Source organism: Carex rostrata, chromosome 24, assembly GCF_964058835.1.
Source record: "Carex rostrata chromosome 24, lpCarRost1.2, whole genome shotgun sequence".
Taxonomy (NCBI): domain Eukaryota; kingdom Viridiplantae; phylum Streptophyta; class Magnoliopsida; order Poales; family Cyperaceae; genus Carex; species Carex rostrata.
The window spans coordinates 6826551-6850237 of record NC_135941.1 but is presented as its reverse complement, the minus strand read 5'-3'; the positions used below and the strand labels follow the sequence as shown (position 1 = coordinate 6850237).

At 34.0% G+C, this 23687-nt stretch overlaps 3 protein-coding genes and 1 long non-coding RNA gene across 6 annotated transcripts; 2 read left to right on the top strand and 2 right to left on the bottom strand.

Moving 5' to 3' along the window:
- Window positions 1-516: 516 nt before the first annotated feature.
- On the bottom strand, window positions 517-7472 carry LOC144575604 (Rhodanese/Cell cycle control phosphatase superfamily protein). 3 transcript variants are annotated; one of them, XR_013518475.1, is made up of 13 exons: window positions 7196-7358; window positions 6171-6953; window positions 5336-5436; window positions 4593-4707; window positions 4348-4425; window positions 3810-3902; window positions 3626-3709; window positions 3399-3497; window positions 2476-2538; window positions 1961-2006; window positions 1701-1749; window positions 1288-1346; window positions 517-929 (listed from the first exon to the last, which is right to left on the bottom strand). XR_013518475.1 is itself a non-coding variant. In XM_078325807.1 (13 exons), exons 1-13 carry the CDS (start codon window positions 7229-7231, stop codon window positions 716-718), a joined length of 1797 nt encoding a protein of 598 aa, XP_078181933.1. In that variant the 5' UTR covers window positions 7232-7472; the 3' UTR covers window positions 517-715. The 3 variants fall into 3 exon arrangements, 2 of the variants coding, with proteins under 2 accessions (XP_078181933.1, XP_078181932.1); XM_078325807.1 differs by having other exon boundaries at window positions 1701-1747; window positions 1976-2006; window positions 7202-7472; XM_078325806.1 differs by having other exon boundaries at window positions 1701-1747; window positions 1976-2006; window positions 7196-7355.
- LOC144575611 (uncharacterized) lies at window positions 2293-2565 on the top strand. The gene is made up of 2 exons (XR_013518480.1): window positions 2293-2382; window positions 2423-2565. It is a non-coding gene; the product is annotated as an uncharacterized LOC144575611 (long non-coding RNA).
- Window positions 7473-13723: 6251 nt separating the features above from the next.
- LOC144575608 (large ribosomal subunit protein uL18-like) lies at window positions 13724-16801 on the top strand. The gene is made up of 9 exons (XM_078325813.1): window positions 13724-13854; window positions 14401-14470; window positions 14553-14644; window positions 14782-14908; window positions 15221-15300; window positions 15381-15497; window positions 15584-15718; window positions 15985-16154; window positions 16470-16801. The coding sequence occupies exons 1-9, from the start codon at window positions 13852-13854 to the stop codon at window positions 16576-16578; spliced, it is 903 nt and encodes a 300-aa protein (XP_078181939.1). The 5' UTR covers window positions 13724-13851; the 3' UTR covers window positions 16579-16801.
- A 1622-nt stretch (window positions 16802-18423) lies between these two features.
- Window positions 18424-22260, bottom strand: LOC144575609 (ribonuclease 2-like). Its single transcript, XM_078325814.1, has 9 exons — window positions 22015-22260; window positions 20927-20955; window positions 20583-20656; window positions 20355-20456; window positions 20111-20114; window positions 19930-20021; window positions 19153-19314; window positions 18937-19042; window positions 18424-18618 (listed from the first exon to the last, which is right to left on the bottom strand). Exons 1-9 carry the CDS (start codon window positions 22227-22229, stop codon window positions 18545-18547), a joined length of 858 nt encoding a protein of 285 aa, XP_078181940.1. The 5' UTR covers window positions 22230-22260; the 3' UTR covers window positions 18424-18544.
- Between the last annotated feature and the right edge of the window lie 1427 nt (window positions 22261-23687).

The window sequence follows — 23687 nt, the reverse complement described above, 5'->3', positions numbered from 1 at the left end:
CTATGGAAAAAGGTATGTAATCTAATTGATTGATTTACACGTGGAGATTTTGATTTCTAAGATCTTTGTTTTGCTTTTGACGATTTTTAATTCCGCTATCGAAACTTTAAAGATAATTAGTTGTACTCATGATAATGATTGTGTGTAATTAGTTGAGCACGATAAGACTACTTACATTCTTTGCCTCCAATCGAACGAGGTGCCAAAATTTTCATTCTATTTCTTGTTTGACAGGAGAGATCATTCCAATCAGGATGTAGAACTTCCATATTTCAGAATATGTTTGCTCTTGCTATAATTGAGAAGGGGCAGAGGAAACGCAATGTGAAGTGAGAGTGTTCCAAGAATGCCCCTTGTGGGGCTTGGGTACCTTATTGTGTCAGTTCTGGTAAATGTTCTCCGCCACGCCGCCACCATAGCGAGTTCTCCGTAAATCACAACAGAAATAATCAGGAGCAAGAGTCCCCATTTTCTATCATCCTTAGTCAACTTACAGGATTGATCCTTAAAAATAACCCATAATCATAAGATAAATTAGTTATCTTTTCTCAAGATTGTTAAAATAAAAGTAAATTTTACAAAAGAGACTGCACATTATTTTGCAGCTTCACTTCCATGTCTACTGTCTACACCAAGAAGCAAAGGCAATGCAGCAGGATGTACAAACAACATATGCTTCAAAACTCATATACAAAATAAATTAGATGATTATTATTCACGCTTCTGAGACCAAATTCTCATTGCCTTGGCTGGGTGCACTTTCATCAGATTCTATTGGTTGGGACTCGTGCTTGGCGGCAGCCTGTAACACCCGATCTTGCACGGCTGATGTCGAGGGTGAGGTGGGCAAACCGATCTTGTTCGGTTCAAGTCTACCACTGACCCATGAAACCGCTTGTGCACTCAATCTTACTGGAACCAGTAATAATCTAGTTGAGAAGGAAAAAAAACGATGGAGATATGAAGACTGTTACAATATATAGAGGTAGAGTTTTCAGTTTAGGCATGATATTGTTATGAATACAGAAATGATCAGTTTCTTATCCATATATGGAAAGAGAAAATGGTTTGGTCATACCTACAGTCGGGTATCCCAATCTCATCCAGAATCACACTCTTTCGATTTTTGTCAGTTGTTATTTGATTTGGGTTGTTCATCTTACATTTCAATATCTTTTATGTTATTATTTCAATTTTTAACATTTTCATCTAGGTTAAATTCATAGTTCTATTTATTTATTCTAAGATCAACAGCAAATACAAAAAACAATAATAAATAAATAGCACCTCAAATCTTGTTTCAAATCTTCAGAATCCTCATATGATGAAAATCGCCGGTAGATGGTCTAACAAATATCAACAAAATTATTCAAGATTAAAGTAAGAAAACTCGTATAATAAACCTTAAGTTTTAGCATTTAGAGCAACTAGTTGGCTAACAATATGTGATATTTTGAGCATATACAAGAAGCAAAAGAAAGGAAAACATTTTCAATTAACCTAACAAATGACTTTCACAGCATTTTAGAACCCAAAAAAGACCATAAAATATGAGCAGCTTGCTTAAGTGTATACAAAATCTAACACAATTAGTTGAATCTCAATATAGGGGTTAAACCTATTCGAGAAATTTGAGGGATGAGAAATAGCAAAAAGGATGCCTGGAAGAACATATGTCAACAAAAACAAAATTGAGATACCTGACCAAGGCCGAAGATCCCAATCAATTGTAGTGTTTTTTCCCACTCTGCACCGCAACAGTAAAATTTCAGCTCTAGTAGCTACTCAAATTGGACTTTGTTCTGAATAGATTTAACTTCTTTGGAGCTTATTTCAGAAATTATCAAGTAAAAACATTTTCTAAGCAACTTCTATCTGCCTTATACATAAGAGTAGAACTTTGTTCAAAATAAATACAAACTTTTATTAGAAAAAAAAATAGAAAGAGATATAATTTCCTTTAGAGATGGATCACCTAGTAAGGCATAACCAGCAACGGGTAAAGCCTGTAGATAACAAAGCCGGCAAAAAGACATGAAATAAGATTTAAGGATTAAATTCTTGGTAATAGTGATGCAATATAACCTCCCTAATCTTTCAATAGTTGAAAGGATATTAACCCCAAAGCAGGATATTACCATAAAGGATGGTTGTACCTTGTAAATATTGTACACATTTTCATTCGTTAGATATTATTTTTACTCAATGGAAATTTGCATTCTAATTTATGTATGTATGGTCTCAGTGGAAGTTTGCATTCTAATTTATGTATGTATGGTATTCTTTTTATATTTTTTCACATGTATTCGGTGCAAACCGCCCCTCTACCCCCAACCCACCCCAAGAACCAATTTTTGCCTTCCATTCTTTCAGTCAGTAAGGGTAATTTGTGAAAAGCTGAGGGAGGTTATGTGCAATTAAGCTAACTTTTTATGAGGACCAAGGGAAAATCAGTTATATTTGTACAGCACATACAATGGCATATAGAGCAATAACTGTTGGCGTAAACTTAACATCCTCTAGAATTGCCTCTGCTTCCTGCAAATAATCATTCACATAAATAAATAAATAAAGTTGGGCAGCTTTTAGTCAAACCCAATACAAGTTTCACCAACAGCACCTCTATTGTTTCAGTACAGTTCTATCTTTATCAATATACTCAATTGGTGGTCAATAGCATAATTAGGGGTAAACCTGGAAAATACAAGCTTAGTAGAGACCTAAATAACAGTTATGGTTAACTGCAGATCCAGGACTGGGCAGGTTAGTCACCTGATTGAGGATTTGAAGAAATTTGATTTCGCTAAGTTGACCCAGTTCTCCAGTCTTTAACCTATTTTCACTATGTTAAAGTGATTTTTTCTGCTGAAGTTGTGGTCAATTTTGGACAAGTTAAAAGCTTTATATGGGATTAACTACATGGTGAATTGACCTAGTATTAACAGCAAATATGATTTAATGTAGGCTAGATTGCATAATTGGGGGACTGTTGATGCCTAATTAAGATTAAGTCCTGTGTCAATATCAAAATGTGAGAACCAATACGATTTTGGCACACCAGCAAATATTGCAATTTAGCAGCACCTTACTATTACAGTAAAGCATTTTCAGATCTAACTTTCTTGATCCATTGACCTTCAAAGTTGAGTGGTTCTTCAAGTACTTCATTGCACATTTCAAGGTCAATTTTGAGTTTTACTTTGGTCCTTTCAAGCTTGTTAACGTTTTAATGCAAAACTATGATTCATTAAGGCCCAATGCCAATATCTCAGTCAATTTATGCTTAAAGAGGTTCCTTCTGGGGAGAAAAAAAACATTACTGGCATGTTGTCAGCAGGAACCTAGACACCAAGTTGTCAAAAAAATTGGCAGAGAAGTTAATTTCTAATCAATGGTACCTCATTTAGAACAGTCAAAGCTGTTTCAGGTTTGAGGTCCTTCACACGCATACTTTTCTTAGCCCATGATTGGAATCCACCTTTCAGTAAATAAGGCCTCTGTCAAAATTTAGAAATGTCAACATAAGTTAAAGGGAAAAATATAAAAGGCAGGACATTCTGCAAAATTCTCTTCCAAAGTATCAAAATATACAAAAAAATGTATAAAGGAGTTGGTGTTAATTTGCCTTCACACCAAGCCTCTTTAAAGATCTTGCAATGGATTTCGACCTAGATCCACTAGCATCCATAATTATAACTTTTGATTTGGGCTGCAAATTCAAATGCAAAAAAGGAGAGAGTCAGTTGTAATCATGTTAAATGTGCAATTGTCGCAATTGGACAATAGCAAAGCCTTAAGAGTTGGAATACCTTAATAATTTTCAAATTGCGAATAACAGCTGCCAGTAAAGCATCTTCTACATCTCTTCCGCTTCTCAGCATTTTCTTTACTGAACCATCAATCTTACAATGAATACAGTATTAGTGAAGTTTTGAATACTAATGCATCAAAAAAGTTTGTCAGCCCTCTCCCGTAAACACTCACACATAAACAAAGTAAGATTGTTGATTGTACTTCAGTACTAATTAACAACATTATATTTTCATTGGTGATGCTCCAAGCTTGCAATTTTGTTTTTGTCATGACTCATTTATATTGTTCTTTTTCTTTGATTGGATTTTTTAAAATTGCATTGAAATACAATTGATCGCATTGTACTTTACTCATTTTTACTTTATGCCTAGAAAATTATATTTAGCTAGGAAAAACACATATTCAAGATAAAGCGTGAATAAATTAGCAGAGCTGGTGGTAGTGATGAAAAATTAGTTTGGAGGGTGACTTTAAAGCAAATTGTGCATGCACTTGAGCCCGTTGACTATTTAATGGTAAACACTGAAAACCAACCTCAGGGAAAGTCACGCTTGCATATTTAGACCTAGCTCGCCTCCTAAGATCAGGTATGCCGTCCCTTTCCCTTAAATCCTATATTTAATGAAATTATTTACATGAATACAAAAAGGAAACTGTAGAGCATTTTTTCAAAAGTGACTGTAGTAGAAAATTAAAACTAAATTATTCAAAACAGCAATAAGTTGAGAAAACAAAAGGATGAGAAGACAAAATGATAGGTGAAATTTATAATATCTTGCCTCAGGACGAACATCAATGAGTATGGAATTCTGATCATTTCTAAGTAACTCCATTGTTAGCTCAGGTTCCAGGTCACCTGAGTAGCCACCGTAATTCACTAGCCAATAGGATGTGCTGTAAAATTGGAAAAACAAATAAAGGTAAATTAAGCGCTACATGAAAAAGAAACTGAAGAACAAAATAAAGGTACATACCATGGCTGGCACTGTAATTTAGTACAAGCACCCATTATTTATTAGGTTGTCATTATTTGCTCAGGAAAAATAAAATAACAAAGTCAATTGCAAGAGTATTCATATTTAACATTAAGCAACATTGTGCTAAGAGATAAGTAGAAATGACCAGTCTGCCCTCAATTGAACAATTGGAACAAATTCATCCCATTTAAACATCGCATTCATACCAATAGAGATGACTCCTTTAGAATACTTTCTTTTCCTCTTTATCATATGTTCAACTCATTCCATACTAGTTAAATGAAAATTGAAACAAACAATAGAGCAAGAATATGTGTGAGAGGAAGTGTTCAATAAAAGAATAACTCCAGAGAGAGTGAAAATTCTAACACAGTACGTTTAGAAATGGGTGTTTCTGTCAAACACCAATAATGGTGAAATTTGTAAGTACACGTAGTGAAAAAGGATCCCCGTTTGCAAAAATGCCGTAAACAGATAATGGAAGCTTTAGACAGATAAGTAAAGACTACAGCTATGGCAAAAACTTTACTAAAAATGTAATTTACCCAATAACAGCCGAACCGCCCAATAAAAATGTGATCTGAACTATAGGGTCGCTTGGATCTAAGCCGAGGGTTTTTTCAACTCCTTCTATTACTAAGAAAGCCTGCAAGAAACAAACAACAATATTAACTTAGTGCTTGTAGTGAAGGGATAACTTATGTACAGCTATGAAACATCCATCAAGATAAATATGTTTTCCATGCCCCTCAATTCCATGACTATATACCTCAGCTACTCTTCTACTTTTTTCAAAAGTACCAATCTTTTTTTCTTATTTCGTCATCTTTTAAGCATAGACAAGCAGTAAGAAGGGGCTCTTGGGGACTTATAAATGGGGAAGTAAGGAATACATGTCACTATTTCTTATGTTTTGTAGGAACAATGGGACATGCCTGATATTCTTTTTCTTTTCAGGAGTATTACAATATATATATTGTAACATTTGCGTAGTACACATGAAATTATTCATGAATGAATTAGCACACCTTTTCAGTATCTTATAGTTTAAAGTTTAAACCCAGCTGCATGTTAAGAAATAATTCCATGTATACCCTGAAAAATCATCAAAATATCATGCATAACCTAACTGATAGCTAGTACCCATTGTCTCCCAAGGAACTCCAGAAAGGATCGGTAATCCCATCCCGTGATCAGTGCTCCTTCACTCTTTCTATTTTATTATGTAGACATAAACTACAACACCTTTTGAAGCAAATGCAGAAGTAGGACAAGAACTCAACCATTAAAATTAGAAAAAGGGTAACAAAATACTTTCTAATGTTGCCTACATGTTGTTCTTTTTATTTAGAGGATTTTACTAATAAAGGATGAGCATACCTTCTGGAAAGCAAAACTGACAGGGGTTAGAATTTGTGCCACTTTCTCCTCTGACAAATCCAACACATCTCTGACATTTGGTGGAAGAGCCATTTTAGCCGATCCATACAAGCTAACAACAAATGATCCAGCATTCGTCAAAGAAACCTCTACACTGTAAATCCCTTTTCTCAAAAGCTCAACAGTCACACCACCTGCATCAGAGGCCTTCTCTTGTAATGTGCCAGAGACTTGTCTCTTTGATGCATCAACTGAAGAGAACAAGCCGCTTATTGCACCATCAACCAATCTTGTCAAGCTATTTATACTGTCATAGAAGGAGTTTTTAAGCTCATCATACTTCTCTGTTATGGCATCTTCAGCTTGAAAAACTGCTGTGCCGAAAGGATTGAGAAATTGTGTTAATGATTGTGAAAATTCCTCTTGTGCTTCCAGTGGCGCGTAATTTGAATTTGGGTTCAGCAGCTTCTCCGGAATGGCACTGATTTCTCTTGTTACATTGTTACAGTTCATTTCAGTTCCAACAAATTCACCATTTGAAAATCCATGCACAATGTCATCGGATTCGTTGGGATAAGGAGAGAAAATCGAGGAATCAATGGCTTGTGATTGCTCTGCGACGATGGAATAGAAATTTTTAGCAGAACTATATGCTCTCATGTATGTGCCATTGAATCCAAATCCATCTTGCGCACAGAGGAAGTGCCTTCCATCTAGATGGCATTTACTCTCTAGAAGCTTCCGGATCGGAAGCAAGTTCTTTGAGCTTGCATTGACAGATCCCTGTGGAAAATAAAAGGGAAATGGCATTAATAAAATGTGCTAAAAGGGGAAACAAGGACCTCTTATTGCACTTAGGCATTTCATCAAGCAACATGTGTGCAATTCTGCTATACAAAAGGACTCATCAGCATTGGACCAGCTTTTAAAAAATAAATTAAACTATGATACGAACTTTAGAATGCAACTAAAAAAATTGTTAATTACGAAACAAAAACAAAATAATGCTTGAAAGAGTTAAGAACTGATACGGGAGCAAGAGAAGGGCAAACGGGTAACATTCTGGCGACCTAAAACATAATAAGCGCGAATACTCAAAATGCCATTTTCTATTGAAAATCGACTCAAACCCGTCGATGTAGTGCGAAAAGTAGAAATGGAAAAACACGTGTCCTCGGCACTTTCCGCGGTGGTCGTTGGGACCCGGACGAAAGCAGATTACTGGTTGCACTCGGACCAAACCGTTCAACCATTAACCTATTAGATAATTCAGCGTCTGTGTTTATTGGTATCTACGGCGTACATTGTACGGATAAATTCGATGGAAGTCTTGGACAGGAGAATCAAGTGTTTAGATCGTCTGTGGCTTGAAAAGTACCATAGAATGGTGCGGAGGATAGAGGCTGAAACCCCGTAGATTTAATTGAAGTTTCCTGGGGACTCGATACACGGACGTTCGTGAATCCGCCTCAATGGATCCGAATAGACTGGGGATAAAAGGGCTTATCCAGTCCACTTGTTGTGCCTTGAGCTGAGAGGATGGAGAAACGGGAACCTCATTTCGAGATTCGGGTGATGGGATTTGGGATCACAAATGAAATCGTGTGGCTAACTGACCCGCTACTCAACATCTTCCTGTTGCTATCGCTATCATATTTAAGACGAAAGATATTTTGGAAAGTGACTTCTAAATTATTTCATGAAGTTTTTTGGATTTATAGGCGTTTAAGGTTGAATTTTTTTTATAAACCATAATTAGAAAAAAAAAATATTTTATGAAAACCCACATGAATAATTTTTTTTTATATATAATCAATAAGAATCGAAATGTCATTTCGATCCCGAATTATTATTTTTTTTTTTTGGGACCGAAATGGCAATTCGGTCCCAGGTATTTTTACAATTTTTCAACATATTTTTTTCTCAAAATCTGTGAAAACAGCTGAGACAAAAATTGCAATTTGGTCCCAAAAAAACCCTCATGACTAATTTTTTTTTTATAAAATCAATAAGAAACGAAAAGACAATTCGGTCTCAGGTATTTTCACAAATTTTCAACGTATTTTCTTCTCGAAATTTGTGAAAACGGCTGAGAAAAAGGGACCGAAATAGCATCTCTGTTCATATGGTTTTTTTTAAAACAAAGCAATCAAGTTGGTCTGATAAAATTTATTTTTTTATTTATGGTTTCTAAAAAAAAATCTTTAAGCTTGCTGCTATTTATCAACAATTTTTAAATCTGATCATTTGTTCATATTAATTAAGGAAGAGGAAGTGTGGACGGGTCGGATTGATCTGATTTCTTCTTATCATTAATTTAATTCAATATAGTCACGTCACAACATTTTCAATTCATGATATAATTATCGCGATATGAAAACCATCTGATCCAAATTTTACATTGCCCTTTTGGCATATTTTTTTGAAAAAAAAAAAAGTTGTTATATAAACTATAATTGACAAAAATATAGAAATAAAAGACATATCATATTTTAACTAATAATAACGTAGTGCAAGCTCTAATTAAAAAAAATTAAAATAACAAAAAAATGTATATTCTGTGATAATATTACTGTATAGTTTTTTTTTTTTAAGGTTAATGGAAATTCCACTGACATGTGTATAATTAAAAATAAAGTATTTACAAAATTATCGATAGTTTGTTGACCAACCGTCACACATGACCAGGAGTGGAGCTAAACTTTTAGACTATGGGAGTCTAACATAAATGAGAGTCAACTCAGTCAAGTATATAAAATTTTACTACTGCGAATAGAGGTCAATTTGACACTGTCCATAGTATTTTTTTTAATATATTAAAAATAAAATATAAATATAAAAAATACATGAATCGACGTTTTCTTTAACAAAAGTTGTTTATCAGATTAATCAAAGTTCAATTTTAGCTAACCAATTAAAATCTAAATTCATAATTTTCCGAACTGGTCGAGTAGGTCGAACTGGTTGATCAACCGGGTTCACAACTGCAAAACATTCCATCCATGCAAATATGCAATAACAAAGTTCTCCATACCTGTATATGGTGTAAATGTTTTTGAAGTATTTCTTAAATTGAAAGATATTAATTGTTTCACATGAACTTTGATCAACTTAATTAGTGCCATGACAATACACACACAAACACACACACACACACACACACCACATTTGAGGGATGCAATTGTTTAAAACTAAGTTGTTAATTTTGATTTGTATTGTTTGGCCTTTTCGTTTTGCAAATATTTATCAGCTTGTCTTGTTAAACACTGCATTTGGTATCTTTCAGAGCATGTCATATTTTCTCTTCTCTTTCTAAATGAAGGAAGTGAAATAAAGAAAAATGATAAAGCAAGAAGCATTCAATTTTTCTCTCACTGCAAACAAGGAATAAGAACAATAAGCGACCCCTTTTGTATTGTATGTTGGGTTGTGCATTGCTCGCAATTGTTGCAGTTTTTTAAAGTTTTCACATTTGTCTTCACCCCGATTGATTATCAAAAAGAAGAGAATAGAACTTAATATATATCCTTGATTAAATTTGAACCAACCAGAATAACTCTATCGATAAAATTTACAATCCAATCCGATTCGAACCTATCGATATACAAGGTTGTTGCCAATGCATTTTTATGATATACAAGGTTGAAGTGCAGTGTTATGATCGAGGACGCCAAATCGATGAAGCTTTTCCCTGAAATTGTCAGGTCTCTTTATGATTTTATGATCTTCATATTCTTGTTGAAGACACCATCCTCATGTGGTTCCGCAAATTAAGGTTCTAATTCCAAAGGCAGGTAATCATTTTTTAATATATTGTTTATAATTGTAAATTTTGTAGGCAAGATTATGGGATATGTATCCTATTAGTTACCACTGGTAAAACAATTAGTTATTTACTAATTGAGGAGGGTTCAAATGCACCCAAATGTTTGTGCACCCAAATGCGCCCTATCATTTTTCTCCGTTTTCAAAGTCCGAATAGTCAATCCGAACCGTTAGATGCAATCTATATATTAAGATGTGCTTGGAGACCAAATTTTACATTTTTTGGAATTTTTTTACTATTTATTAAGCCACTTTGAAAATCGCTGATTTTACATTTTCTGGACCATTGGATCAGCGATTTTCAAAGTGGCTTAATAAATAGTAAAAAAATTCCAAAAACTGTAAAATTTGGTCTCCAAGCACATCTTAATATATAGATCGCATCTAACGGTTCGGATTGACTATTCGGACTTTGAAAACGGAGAAAAAAGATAGGGTGCATTTGGGTGCACAAAATTTTGAGTGCATTTGAACCCTCCTCTTACTAATTTGCATATATATTACTGTTTTTGGGACATTTTTTGCATTTCAATTTAATTGCTTGGTTATATATATATATTATACCTGATGCATTTTAATAAATTGCAACTATTTGGTTATTTTTGATGGTGTATTTAAATACTTCAGCATATATAGTAAAAAAAATTTTTTGAAATAATAACTGGGAGAACCAGTGATAACTTCTAATGATTTGATAAATGTGTAGGCAATCCTTTGTGAATGCATTGGAACCATTTGTGAATTGGCTTGAGGAATTAAGTAGAAGAGGAAGAATATTTAATGTGTTGCTGTATCGAATTGGGCTCCTGTCACAGTTTTTTTTTTTTTTTTATAAAATATGACATTTTGTATCAAAATATTTTCTTATTTTCTTATAATATATTATCGTTGCAACGCACAAACACAATATTAGTGACATATGCTTTATTAATATTGGCAATCTCGTCAATGAACAAAAATAGAAAGAATTCACTGAGTCTTTATTAATGTTGGCAATCATTTATTTTTCAATTTGTGCTCTTCCTAAATTTGATTAATTTCAGTAGAAAATGACAATCCTATTTACTCTCTTTTTAATTAATGTGGAGAAAAATATTCACTAGCAGTTATATTAATATTTTTTAGTAAAGATTAATATTTACAATAAATTTTTCATTAAATTTTTTAAAATAAAAGATAATTATTATCACGAGACCAAAAATTCGTTCTTTTATATTTATTTCTTTATAGTCAAATAAAACATATAACTTATTTTACACACATTACCATGTTCAGTTAGAATCAATTAATGTAAACTAAGAATGAAGCTGTCTTTTCTTTTCTTTTATTGATAATTGTCAGAAAATCAACTAGTTGTGAAGAGGAAGGCAATGAATTTTTGGTTGACAGGACTCTTATATGTTGAATTGTCTACATAAGATGATATCTAAAAGGTGCACCTGATGTCATGACCTGTAACATTTTTATTCATAGCTGACATTCAAGATTTTTTTTTTTTATAAATCATAATTAGAAAAAATATTTTTATGAAACCAATATGATTACTTTTTTTTTTAAACGGCTGGAACCAAAATCTGTGAAAACGGCTGGAACTGAAATGACATTTCGGTCCAAAAAAAAGGGACCGAAATAACATTTCGGTTCTTATAGTTTTTGTAAAAGAAAAAAAAGTAATCATGTTGGTTTAATAAAAATCTTTTTTTGAATTATGGTTTATAAAAAAATTCGACATTCAAAACCCGTGAAATTGCGCAATAAAGGTGAAACTAAGAAGGCATTGGATTTTTGTAGATATGATAATTTCTAAATGTAAACAGGTAAGACATTAGATTTTCTATATAAGATGATTTCTAAATAGTCCATAGCATGTGAGGTTGCGCAACAAAGGCAAAAATAGAAAAAAAATTGGATTTTTCTAACATGAAATGATTTCTAAGAGGTAGAAAACGCTGTATTTTTTTAATGAAAGAATTCTTTATTTGTTGCTTGTGCAAGAGAGGTGTGATTGAAACGGACGACTCAGATCTCATTTTACATTGTCAGGTATTGCACTGGATCTGAATTCAAGGTATGGAGGATGGATGGATTTGCATTTGCAGCCTTGCAGGTTAAACTAAACAAAAGGAAATTTCAAACAAATTTGGGCCTAAATAGTAATGATACTAAACCCAAAAGCCTGTTATCTCAGTTAAGGATTGTAATATAATATTTGGGCTTACTATTCAAGGCCGATAAAGCCCGTTGGAGGTTATCACTTGAACAAAAGGCCTCATTAACATTATATCATGGTAGTCCGTATCCATATATGAAAAATAAAAACGGATACGGATATGGTTTTACCACTCTCCGGTTCTACCCTACATGATATAATGTTAATGATGTATTTTGTCGAATATTAGACAAATATGTACGGATCGGATATCGGATATTCGTATATATATATATATATATAGGCTATGGTGCATTGCAATGCATTGAGGGGTTTGTGCATTGGATAATAAATTTAAAATTCAAAATTCAAATGACCGATCCAAACCGTTCATCTTGTTCTCCATATTAATATGTGCTTGGAGGCCAAATTTTATATTTTTCTGAATTTTTTTACTATTTATTAAGTATTTTACAAAATTGTTGATCCAACGGTGGCTTAACAAAACAGTAAAATCAGCAGCCACCATTGGATCAACAATTTTGTAAAATACTTAATAAATAGTAAAAAAATTCAGAAAAATGTAAAATTTGGTCTCCAAGCACATATTAATATGGAGAACGAGATGAACGGTTTGGATCAGCCATTTGGATTTTGAATTTTAGATTTATAGTTCAATGCACAAACCCCTCCATGCATTGCAATGCACCATAGCCCGTCTCTCTCTCTCTCTATATATTTATAATATAGATTAAATTATATAGTATATATCTACTATTTGATACTGATAATTAAAATTTAAAACAATATTCATATCCGCACAAATATATGGTAAGAAAAAAATGATTTTTTCTTTGAAGAGGAGATGGTAGAAATTTATGGTGAAACTTAATAGAGAGAGAAAAGAGAAAGCGATAATGAAGAATTATATCTTCAAAGATGCGGATCAAATAGCAGGGAGAGAGTGCTAAGATAGATCACCGACTAATTAAATACTTACGAGATTAAGTTTCTATTATTACGAAAAGGCTTTAAATGTCTTTATTTTTTGTATTTTCGTTCTGTTTTTATTTTGTAAACAATAATAACTTAAATTTAAACTTCAATAATCAAAATAAAATCATTAGATTTAATATATATCATTTTCTCCATGCATATATAAAAAATTACAGTATTTCAACTTGGTTCTTATTAATATCAAGAGATTGCAAAATACATTAACATAGATAAACTATGAACATTAATTTTTCAACTTATTAATTCATATAAAAAAGCAAAAATAATAATTTTTTTATATGTATTAAAAAATAATATAAATTTGATTTTGGTTTTATTTTAACATATAAGTTTAATTTTTTATTATTAAATAACAAACAGAGAAATGATATATAAATTTTAAATCCTTCTCTGTTATTATTTATCATTTTTTGAATTTCCCAAATGTTGGATTAATGAATGGAATCTTATTCTCTCTTTTTCCAAACGCTCCAGTACTCGCTGACAGTGGGCCTGAGGAAGCCTAATAATTCTGAGATCGCAAACAACTCCGTTTGATCTCAGCCGTCCATACTCTAGGGTTTTCACCTCCCCCGTCCAAACCCTACATAACGACGGCTTATAAACCTCTTTCTTCCTCTCCTTCTCTCTCTCTTTCCTTCAACCCCGTTAGGGAGCCGCCGCTCGAGAGAAGAAGCAAACGAAGAAGAGATGGTATGGATTTCATGCGAAAATATCATTTCTCGTAGCTGATTATTGTCGAAATTTCATTTGCAGCTAATTATGTGATCTGTTCATGCATCTCGACATTGTTTCATATTAGTTCAAGTGATTTTAGAATTAGGTCTCTGTATACTATAGTTTTGCTGCAATGGTAGGGGAATCGCTTGTTTCCTTCTATTTTGCAAGGAATATATTTGATTTCTGTATTTTATCATCGGTTAACTCCGTGATAGTTTTTCTTGTTTCACCATTTCAGCACCGCATATGCCTATCCTTGTGATTTTTGTAACTATTAATTAGATAACCTTGTCGTATAAACTGCTAGACTTGTCAATCGCACACCAGTAGCAAAATTGTTGGCCCTTGGTCGTGTAGATTTAAGAGATCTACTATGTTATAATGAGATTTTACTTTTATCTTTTAAATTTCGTTGGTTGGTTAATAATTCTGGTTCTGTCACAATTGAAGCACATTAGGATTGGTTAAGTAATTTTATCAATTTTTTTTGAAGTTTTGTTTTTGTTGAATGCTGAGCAGGTATTCGTCAAGGCTCAGAAGACTAGAGCTTACTTTAAGCGTTACCAAGTCAAGTTCAAGAGAAGAAGACGTATGCTCATCTTAACTCAAAATCTATGTGATATATCTAATTTTTGCTGTTCATAATTGATTTTTTTTTGGTTTGTCTACAGAGGGAAAGACCGACTACAGGGCCAGGATTAGGCTCACCAACCAAGATAAGAACAAGTACAATACTCCGAAGTACCGATTTGTTGTCCGATTTGTAAGCAATTAGCCTCTCCAATTATTCTATAATTTATAAGCAATTTTCTGGGATATATGCAGTGATTGTTTTTTTAATACACGGATAGGCTAATTTTCTGGGAAATGTGTAATGTTTTTTTTTAATTGCACGGATAGACCAACAAGGACATTACTGCCCAAATCATCTCAGCCAGAATAACTGGAGATATGGTGCTCGCTGCTGCCTATTCACATGAGCTGCCCCACTATGGTCTTGAAGTGGGCCTCACCAACTATGCTGCAGGTATTTTTTTTGTTGTTATTGCTAAAGTTCACTAGTAACCCCAGAAATCTTGTACGATTAAAGGAGAATATTTTTGGTACTCTCATATAAGCATGAATTCTTTGATTCCAACAAGTTGTCCAAGTTTTCACTTCTCTCTGAATAAGGATTTTAGAAGGACTGCAGGAATAGTCATGGTGTTTTGTATAATGAGAGAAGGGAAAAAGTAGGGTTACATGAGCATTGATATAATTTTGCAAGGGCAGGGGGGTGCATCGGATATTTTCATTATCATTTGATTAATAATAATAATTTGATATTTTTGTATCAAAGCTTACTGCACTGGTCTTCTCTTGGCTCGTCGTGTCCTGAAGACACTTGAGATGGACGGAGAATACGAGGGAAATGTTGAGGTAGGGTTATTATAATTTATTTCCCTTATTTGTGTTTGTTTGAAATTTTGATGCTGATATATTGCAGTTTTGTTGTGTAGGCTACTGGAGAGGATTACTCTGTTGAGCCATCAGAATCCAGGAGGCCATTCCGAGCTCTGTTGGATGTGGGACTTGTCAGGACCACTACTGGCAATCGTGTTTTTGGTGCTCTTAAGGTAGTCTCATGTTCCTTGTGTGTTTTGCCTTTTCTAAGCATATTCTTATTAACTCATTTAGTGATTGTGTTTTGTCTGAACTATAGGGAGCCTTGGATGGAGGTATTGACATCCCACACAGTGACAAGAGGTTTGCTGGTTTCCAGAAGGATGGCAAGCACCTAGATGCTGATGTGCACCGTACCTACATCTTTGGCGGCCATGTTGCTAATTATATGAGGGTCAGTGCTGGTATCAAGTTGTTAGTAATTGGTTTAGTGGAAGTGCTTGTACCAAGTTCACTAACAATTCAAGTTGGTGCTAGTGGTAAAAGTTGATAGCATTGGACTGCGTAGGGTGGCTAATTTTTTGACCCATACCTCATAAATAATTATTATTATCCCGAGTAGAGAATCCAAATCACTTGGAAACTATATGATTGATTTGTTTTGTTCTTGTAGATATTTTTTGTTTCCATTTTTCATTGTATGTTGTATTTGACGTGCAGTCAATGGAGGAGGATGAGCCAGAGAAGTACCAGTCTCACTTCAGCGAGTACCTCAAGAGAGGTCTCACCGCTGATGGAATGGAGGCCTTGTACAAGAAGGTTCATGCTGCCATCAGGGCTGACCCATGTATTGTCAAGTCCACCAAGGAGGCCCCCAAGGAGCACAAGAGGTATCATGCCCTAACCTCTTTTCCTTTATGCTATTTGAAACCTAGTCTTTGGTTGGTACAACTATAACTAATTTTGTAAAATGATTAAAAGCACTAAAGGGAATGTGTATGGTGGATGTAAAAAAACTTGATTCTGTAAATGCTAACACATGATGTTATTGTTACCTCTTAGAGTGTCATAGGTAGTTGAGAATATGGTTGACAAGTATATTAGCAACAAAGTATTTTCAAGTAAGTATATATGGTGGCAGACATGCCTTGAATGTCCTTGCATGTATTATATGCTGAACTTTCTCTTGTTTTGCTGAATAATAGGTATAACTTGAAGAAGCTTACCTACGATGAAAGGAAAGCCAGTCTCCTTAAGCGCCTCAACGCCATTAATTCATCAGGTGGTGCTGATGATGATGAGGATGATGAATGAAACAAGATCATACAATATCATCTCTAGTATTTTTCTCTTTAATGTAGTTCTGTTTTATGGAAACCAAAAGACTAGTTATCCTTGTAGTTTTTGTTTGAGCCGAGATTTTGTGGAACTCGGTGTGCCAGTTTTCAATTTTGGTTCATTTCTTAAGGTTGAGATTTATTTGTGGATCTTGCTGTTACATTTTGTTTTCCTCGAGTTTTTTAGTTCCCTTTTGCCCTATGTTACTTGCACATTTCTCTCAAATTTTGTGGTCAATTTAAAGCTTGCACGAGTTCAACATACTCTAGGTTCACTAGTGTAGATTTTCAACTTGAGCGGTAACTTGAGATCTAAAACTTAAACGAATGTGGTTGAATACGTAATTGTTTGTGTACTCTAGGTTCACTAGTTTAGATTTTCGACCAACTTGAGCGGGAACTTGAGAGATCAAAAACGTCTTCGACGACCTGAACTCGGACCAAAATATGGTTGAATGCGTATTTATTTGTGTACTCGTTACATATGGAGTCAGGTACCAGCTGCTTGGTACTCGTTACATATGGTTTCAATGGAAACTCGGTGGGGTTTTTTCTCACGTTAAACAAAACTAGTCCATACGAAGTTTATATTTGCAAAGACAATCTTTTCAAATCATGAACTATTTGAGATGCTAAACTATCAGTTTCAGATTCTACGTACAGTAGTGAATCTAAGTTCAAAATTCTAACACAGATCACTATCAGCACATGGGTGGATTTGGAATTGCAGGGTCCCTGTGATTTTTTGGAATCACAGCAGATTTATTTCCATTGAAGAAAGAAAGACAGGTGTCGAGAGTTGGAAACAAAGATCAGTTGTTGACAAAAATAGTTTGATTAATTTAGATAGTACTGTTCACTCGCCTATCAAAATTAATCTATAAAGATAGATATGCTGTAAGATAATATTTTTAGTTTATATGCTGCAATCATATTGGTGAAATAAATTGTTTACCAAAAGAACAATGCGATTGGTTATTTGACACTTGATCGATTGAATCAGAAAAAAGAAGCTCAGAATAGGTATATCGATTTAAACCCAGTCAGTCTGAAACCAATTTTCTTTTTTGAAAAATAGTGGTATATACCACCGATTTCATTGAAATCAGAAACCATAGCATATCTGACCTGGTACCTAAAATTAGTACCAAAATCAAATACGGCAATCCTGAAACCAAAAAATTAGAATACATTTCTGGATGGGAAAAATTCCAAGTTGGGATCATGCAGCGCTGGAGCTTAACTCCATTTCAAGTCGATCTAAGCAAAAAAGCTCAGAAGTTTGGAATGTTTTTTTTTTTTTGCTTTTCCCTGAAAAAGAATAGCACTAATCTCTCTTTTTAATTTGACAAGACTTGTTCCCAGTGCATGTTCAACAATTCCGAGTGGATGTGGATGCATCCATTAAGTTTGGCCAACTTTTTTCTATGCATGAATGACTGCACATGCTAGCAATCTAGCATTCATCCAGACTTGTCAGAATACACATAATAATGAATAAACTGTGTAAATGCTTGCCTTCAAACAAGCTTGCATAGTTGCATGCATGGATGCATCCAGATATTGCTTCATTCGTGTGATACTAAACTTTTTTTTTAGAGATAGGGCTGTGTTACTTGACCTCAACTTGCTTGCAAACCTTACTGGGAATAAATCCTTTAAAAGAGAAAAAAGGTTCTTATATAGAGGTTAGGGAATGAAACAGTCCCTCAAGTAAGAAATAAGAAAATCCAAGGAAGGAAATAAAATTATTCCCAGCGTTTTCTCCAGGATTATTACATGATTGCCTGAACAAAAAAATAGTACATTTTTTGTTCTAGACTTCTAGTCATTTTTATTTCAGCCCGAGAAGCATAATACATATATATTGTGCTATTAAGGAGAATCTTGATTGTATACAACATAGCTACTTTCTATGCATTAAAATTTTCATGGCAATTCCTTTAAGCTGAGGCTAGAAATCTGTACATGTCGGTCTTCTCAGAATTTACAATTTCACCACTCATATCATCAACAACTGTTTCATTCAAATTAATGTGTCAGAGGAATATGAATAGACGTTAGCAGTCAGAGATCATTAATGACACTGTTTCATTCTGACTCAGTACCAAAAGAGATCTTTTTGTGTGCTTAGTGTCTCCTTTTGTCACCAATACAGGTATTTAACCCCCCCGACCAAAAAAAAAAATAGGCTTATAATTGCTGCATATTTGAAGCACAATCATCTTTTGCTGATAACTTCCACTTCAATTTCAAATTTGAAGATAAAAGAAGCATGTACCAGTACCCCGAGCAATGAAAAAGAAAACACAAATTCATATTGAACCAAACTTACCAAGGGGCTTGTTAGTAGGTAGGTCGATGTACTTAGGACATGATGAGCTTGATTTTGTTATATCATCCATTGCATTACTTGATAATCCATTGACACAATCACGGGGCTGTAAAATGGGCATTAGAACAAAATATTTTCACATACTTGCAGTTGGCGTACCATATTTCTTTCAACTAAAAAGAAGAAATAATTTCTTGAAAAGAAAATAATACTAACCTTAAAATCCTTGTAAAAGCAAATTCTAAGTTCTTCGACGGAACCTTTTTTGCAGACAAGCAAAGGTGTTGCACCAAAATCTTTTTTAATGGCCGAGACTACATCACCTAATAAGTATTTCTCACCATTTTGAGCATCGATGCCAGCATTTTCCAAAATCCTCTACAAAACCAGAAGATGCAATTCACACCCGTGAGAAATGTATGTCACGAGCTACAGGAAGTTAGATGATGGACTTTCCCCTAATATACCCTACAATTTACCTGAGGTAATGACTATATCCAGTAAGGACATTTTTTATTTTAAACTCTCTCTGCACAATTTATACATTCTATGTATTGAAAGCATAAAATTGTATAACAGAATTTGGAAGGACTGGTAAAGACCATGAAGGAAAACACCAACCCCCCCTCGAACCAAAGAAAAAAATCAAAATCAAGCAAGATCCTTTGGCAGGTATAGAAGCAGCAAGAACAAAATTTTCAAAATGACCCTCCACCCAAAATGTTTACGAACAAAGTTCCACTCTAGCATCAACTAAGGAATTTTGGTGAAAATATTGTTTACATCAACCAAATATTAAAAGAGGGAGGATTGTTCCTTACAATTGAGCTCATTACACATGTTGCATCAAATAAGAATCAGATTTTTGTTCTGTACTAGTATGTTCTTTATAGTATGGACCATGGTCTGTAGTCAAATTAGCAGGAGGCTAATTTGATTTTAAACAGCTACCTGAATGGTGGCCAAACATAAATTTAAAATTATAATACTTACTGTAACATTGTACTTGGTATAAAGATTGAGGGTTGTAGCAAAATAGTCGTATTCATCTTGTATTACAGGGGAAGAACATGTCCCGTGCTTTTCTGAAAAAATTATAAACATTTAGCTAATCAAGTCAAAAAGTTTAATAGAATAAGTTACTAAATGTGTGTCCTACAGAGAGAGTTATTACCCCACTAAAGAAGAGAATATCACCAGTCAACCACATGCAACACAAACAAAAAATATCCATTAGCTAACTTTATACTTCAATGAAATTGTATATATGAAGAGAAGGAGAAATTCAGAAAAGAGCCCCAGAACTATCACTAATTTGCAAAACCCCTCCTTTTTGAAGTTTTGTGTAGCAAGCTCCTTCTTGTGTTATATTATAAAGAATTTAGATGCAACTTTTATTAAAAAGATTGAGTTGTTACTTCATGTGCCCAAATCGGTCCCTTTCCACTGAAGCAACGCTTCGATTTGGTACAATATAAGGACGGCCAGTACGCCTCCAGTTCTGGCATCAGTGACTTGACCTGAGTCAAACAAATTAGGAACATAATAAATTTATGTTAATTTTTGTAAAGGAAGGCATGAATAAGATGAAAGTTCTTGTTAAATAAAATGGAATGAAAGAAGATTCTGATTTATAGTTCAACAACCTTGTTAATATCAAAACCAGCATGTGTACAGCATGATGGCCATGTCCCATCATCATAGTCTGCCCATAGACCATCTGGTAAATGAAATAATAGTTAGTAGTTGCACTACCATGAAACAATATTGTTTTAGCCGAGTTTTATTTTTACATATATTTATCTTTTTTGCTGTTAGTAATGAATTTTTAAAATGCAAGTTTCAGAAGTATCTAAGGAATTTGCTTTTTTTTTTTTTTTTTTTTTTTCAATATTGAAATTCGCTGATTTAATCTCACAAACCACCATACAATATACTAAAAGAACAGAGTACATATTAATAGGAAATAGGGACAGTAAAGAAGACTCACGTATTGTAAACCAATTGATGGGCTCTGATCTGTAAAGTATTTAAACACAGCAAACACTTAGTACCTCCAAAGAGAATAAATTTTGCACTATCTGAAATAGAAGCTACATCTTTCAGTAAAATTACATGCTACTGACTGTTCTTACAAAAATCATGAAACACAAACAAATAAGGTGTACTAAAACATAACAAAAAGTTAGTACTCAACAGAGAAAATTATTTTGCCCTCTGTGAAGTAGAATTACATTTTGGTTGTAAAACTATATGACAGTAACTGATCTTAATGAATTTGAGATTGGCAAACTAAAAAGTAAATAAAACAGACCATTTAAGTGATAATACATTGGGGTAAATAATATTGTGCATCCCTGGGTAGCAAACAGTGGCATAGCCAGAATTTTTATCAGGGGTAGGTAGATAATAAATTATTAAAAAATAGTTATTATTTTTTTTCTAAATAGTTTGATAAAAACAATCAGGTTAAAAATTAATTTTTTTTACTATAATTTGTGATTAAGATAATTTTCATGATAGTTTAAAAATAAATGGATTCACAGTATGTTAAAATCGTCAAATAGCAAGGCACAGTGGTCTGAAACTCTAAAATTGAATTTTAAGACCCAAATAATTTGTAGATGCTCGTGGTTCTATGTAAACCAATAATTATTTCTATTTTTATACGCAATGAACCAATACACAGTCTATTTTGAAAGAAGTACCAAATTATATTTTTTCTCCAAAGAGCCTCCGTTCACTTTGTTTCGAAATCAACAAAACTCAGTTTTGTTAAATTCAAAATTGACACAAAAAAAGACCGAATCAAGCCACAACTAAAAGAGAATGGCGACAGGGGTAGGCAATGGAACGAAATAGGGATAGGCAATGACATAATTTTATACATTATATTATAATAATGTATAGGTAATTTTCAAAATCCAGGGGTAGCCCCCCTGGTCCATACTAGCTCCGTCACTGGTAGCAAAGCCAAAATTAACCAATCAAGAGGCTTAATTATGCAATAAAATGATATAAGAAACCCTTAATTTGGGACAGATAAAAGCGAATTAATAAATTAAGAGAGAAGCTAGCCTGCAACAGCCATTTGAGGAGCAACAGTGCCCGGTTTTAGCACAGATCGTGCCTGGCCACTGGAGAGCCAAGAGGAAGTAATCGAACTCTCTCTGAGAAGCCCAAACACAACTAGACGGGAACGAAATGGAGAGGAAGAAGGTGAGTGCAAACAAGGAAAATTGTCGAAAACTCAAGCATACTTTCTTCTCCATTTTTTCCCTAACTAGTTCCATCTCCCTCCGACTATTTATTAGAGAGAAAGGAATATTACCGAGTAATGGAATCTAAAACTGTAAGGTTCGGGATCTGTATTGACGTCCCTACCCTGAACGTTTACGACAGATTACAAACATACCGGCGTGGTGGGAGATATTCGTACTTGATGAATAAAGTATTGACACGTCACCAAAAGTAGATCTGCGTAAATATTATGCTAGTAGGCGGTTGACGGACGGAAGTTCTTTCGAGTGGTTTTTGTTTGCATCCAACTGCATCTGCATCCCCTGTAAAACTTTCTTTGGGACGAACTGTATAGTTATGGGTTCTTACGGGAATCCAAATCCTCCCAGGGTCATTTTGAACTTTTTTGCGGGGAACTGTATAGTTATGTTATGGGGGTTTTACGGAGGAGATCGAATCGTCTGCCAAATTTCTGCTCCGAGAGTCACTGTTGGTGCGCCTTCATTTTACAAAATAACGGTGACCGGTCCCACCTGCAATGATTGAGGGGGCAGTTGATCTGCTTTCTTTACGGAGGGAATCGTATGGTCTGAGTACTACCCTGTCTCTCGAGCTACCGTTGGTAGAGTCAGTGGATACTGATCGTGTTGGATTTATTAAATGGTACGCCCGTTATGGGAAACCCAAATTAATTATCCGTCCCGTTATGAATAGATGCCAACTCATTATGAAAAGGTGCATTGATTTTATATAAAATATCCATATATGTCTCTCTCTATCTATTAGATAAAAAACAAAATAATAACTGAAAGAGAGAAAAGTTACAGAGCACCAAGATACTCTGTTAATAGTTGAAGGTCTTAGGTCGTGGAAAACGCAGGGCTTCCGGCTTCGGCTTGTGATTCCTTGCAGAACCAGTGATACTGCTACGCTCGCAAGATTCGCTTTCGCACGAAATTAACAGAGTAATTTGTAAGTTCTATCCGTTAATTAACAGATCGGATAATATCGACCGGATCTGGATCTGTATCCAAAAATTTAACATGAATATTCGATATTCATACCAATAAACCATATAATTTAATATGTATTATAAAAATATTTATGTATATATATATGGATATCCAATATCAGATCTGTATCCGTACACATCCGTCTAATATTTAATCCGTATCCATATCCGAATATGGTTTTATCACTATCCGGTCCATATCAGATCCGTTTGCACCTTTAATCTAACACGAATTGTAAATGACTTTAAATAGATATCACATTGAATTTGATCCGGTTGAGAGCAAATTCAGAGCATAAAGTGCTGTGGGATTACATCATTACATTCAGTCGCATGCTAATGAAATAATGTTACAGAAAAAAAAAAGAGAACTCCACAATGGAGCTATGTATAAAGTCTGAAACCGAAAAATTGAGAAACATATATATTTTTTTTTTGAAAATTTTGACAGTGGCTGTTTGATTAATTTAAAAAAAATGAGAAACATATTTCTTAACAT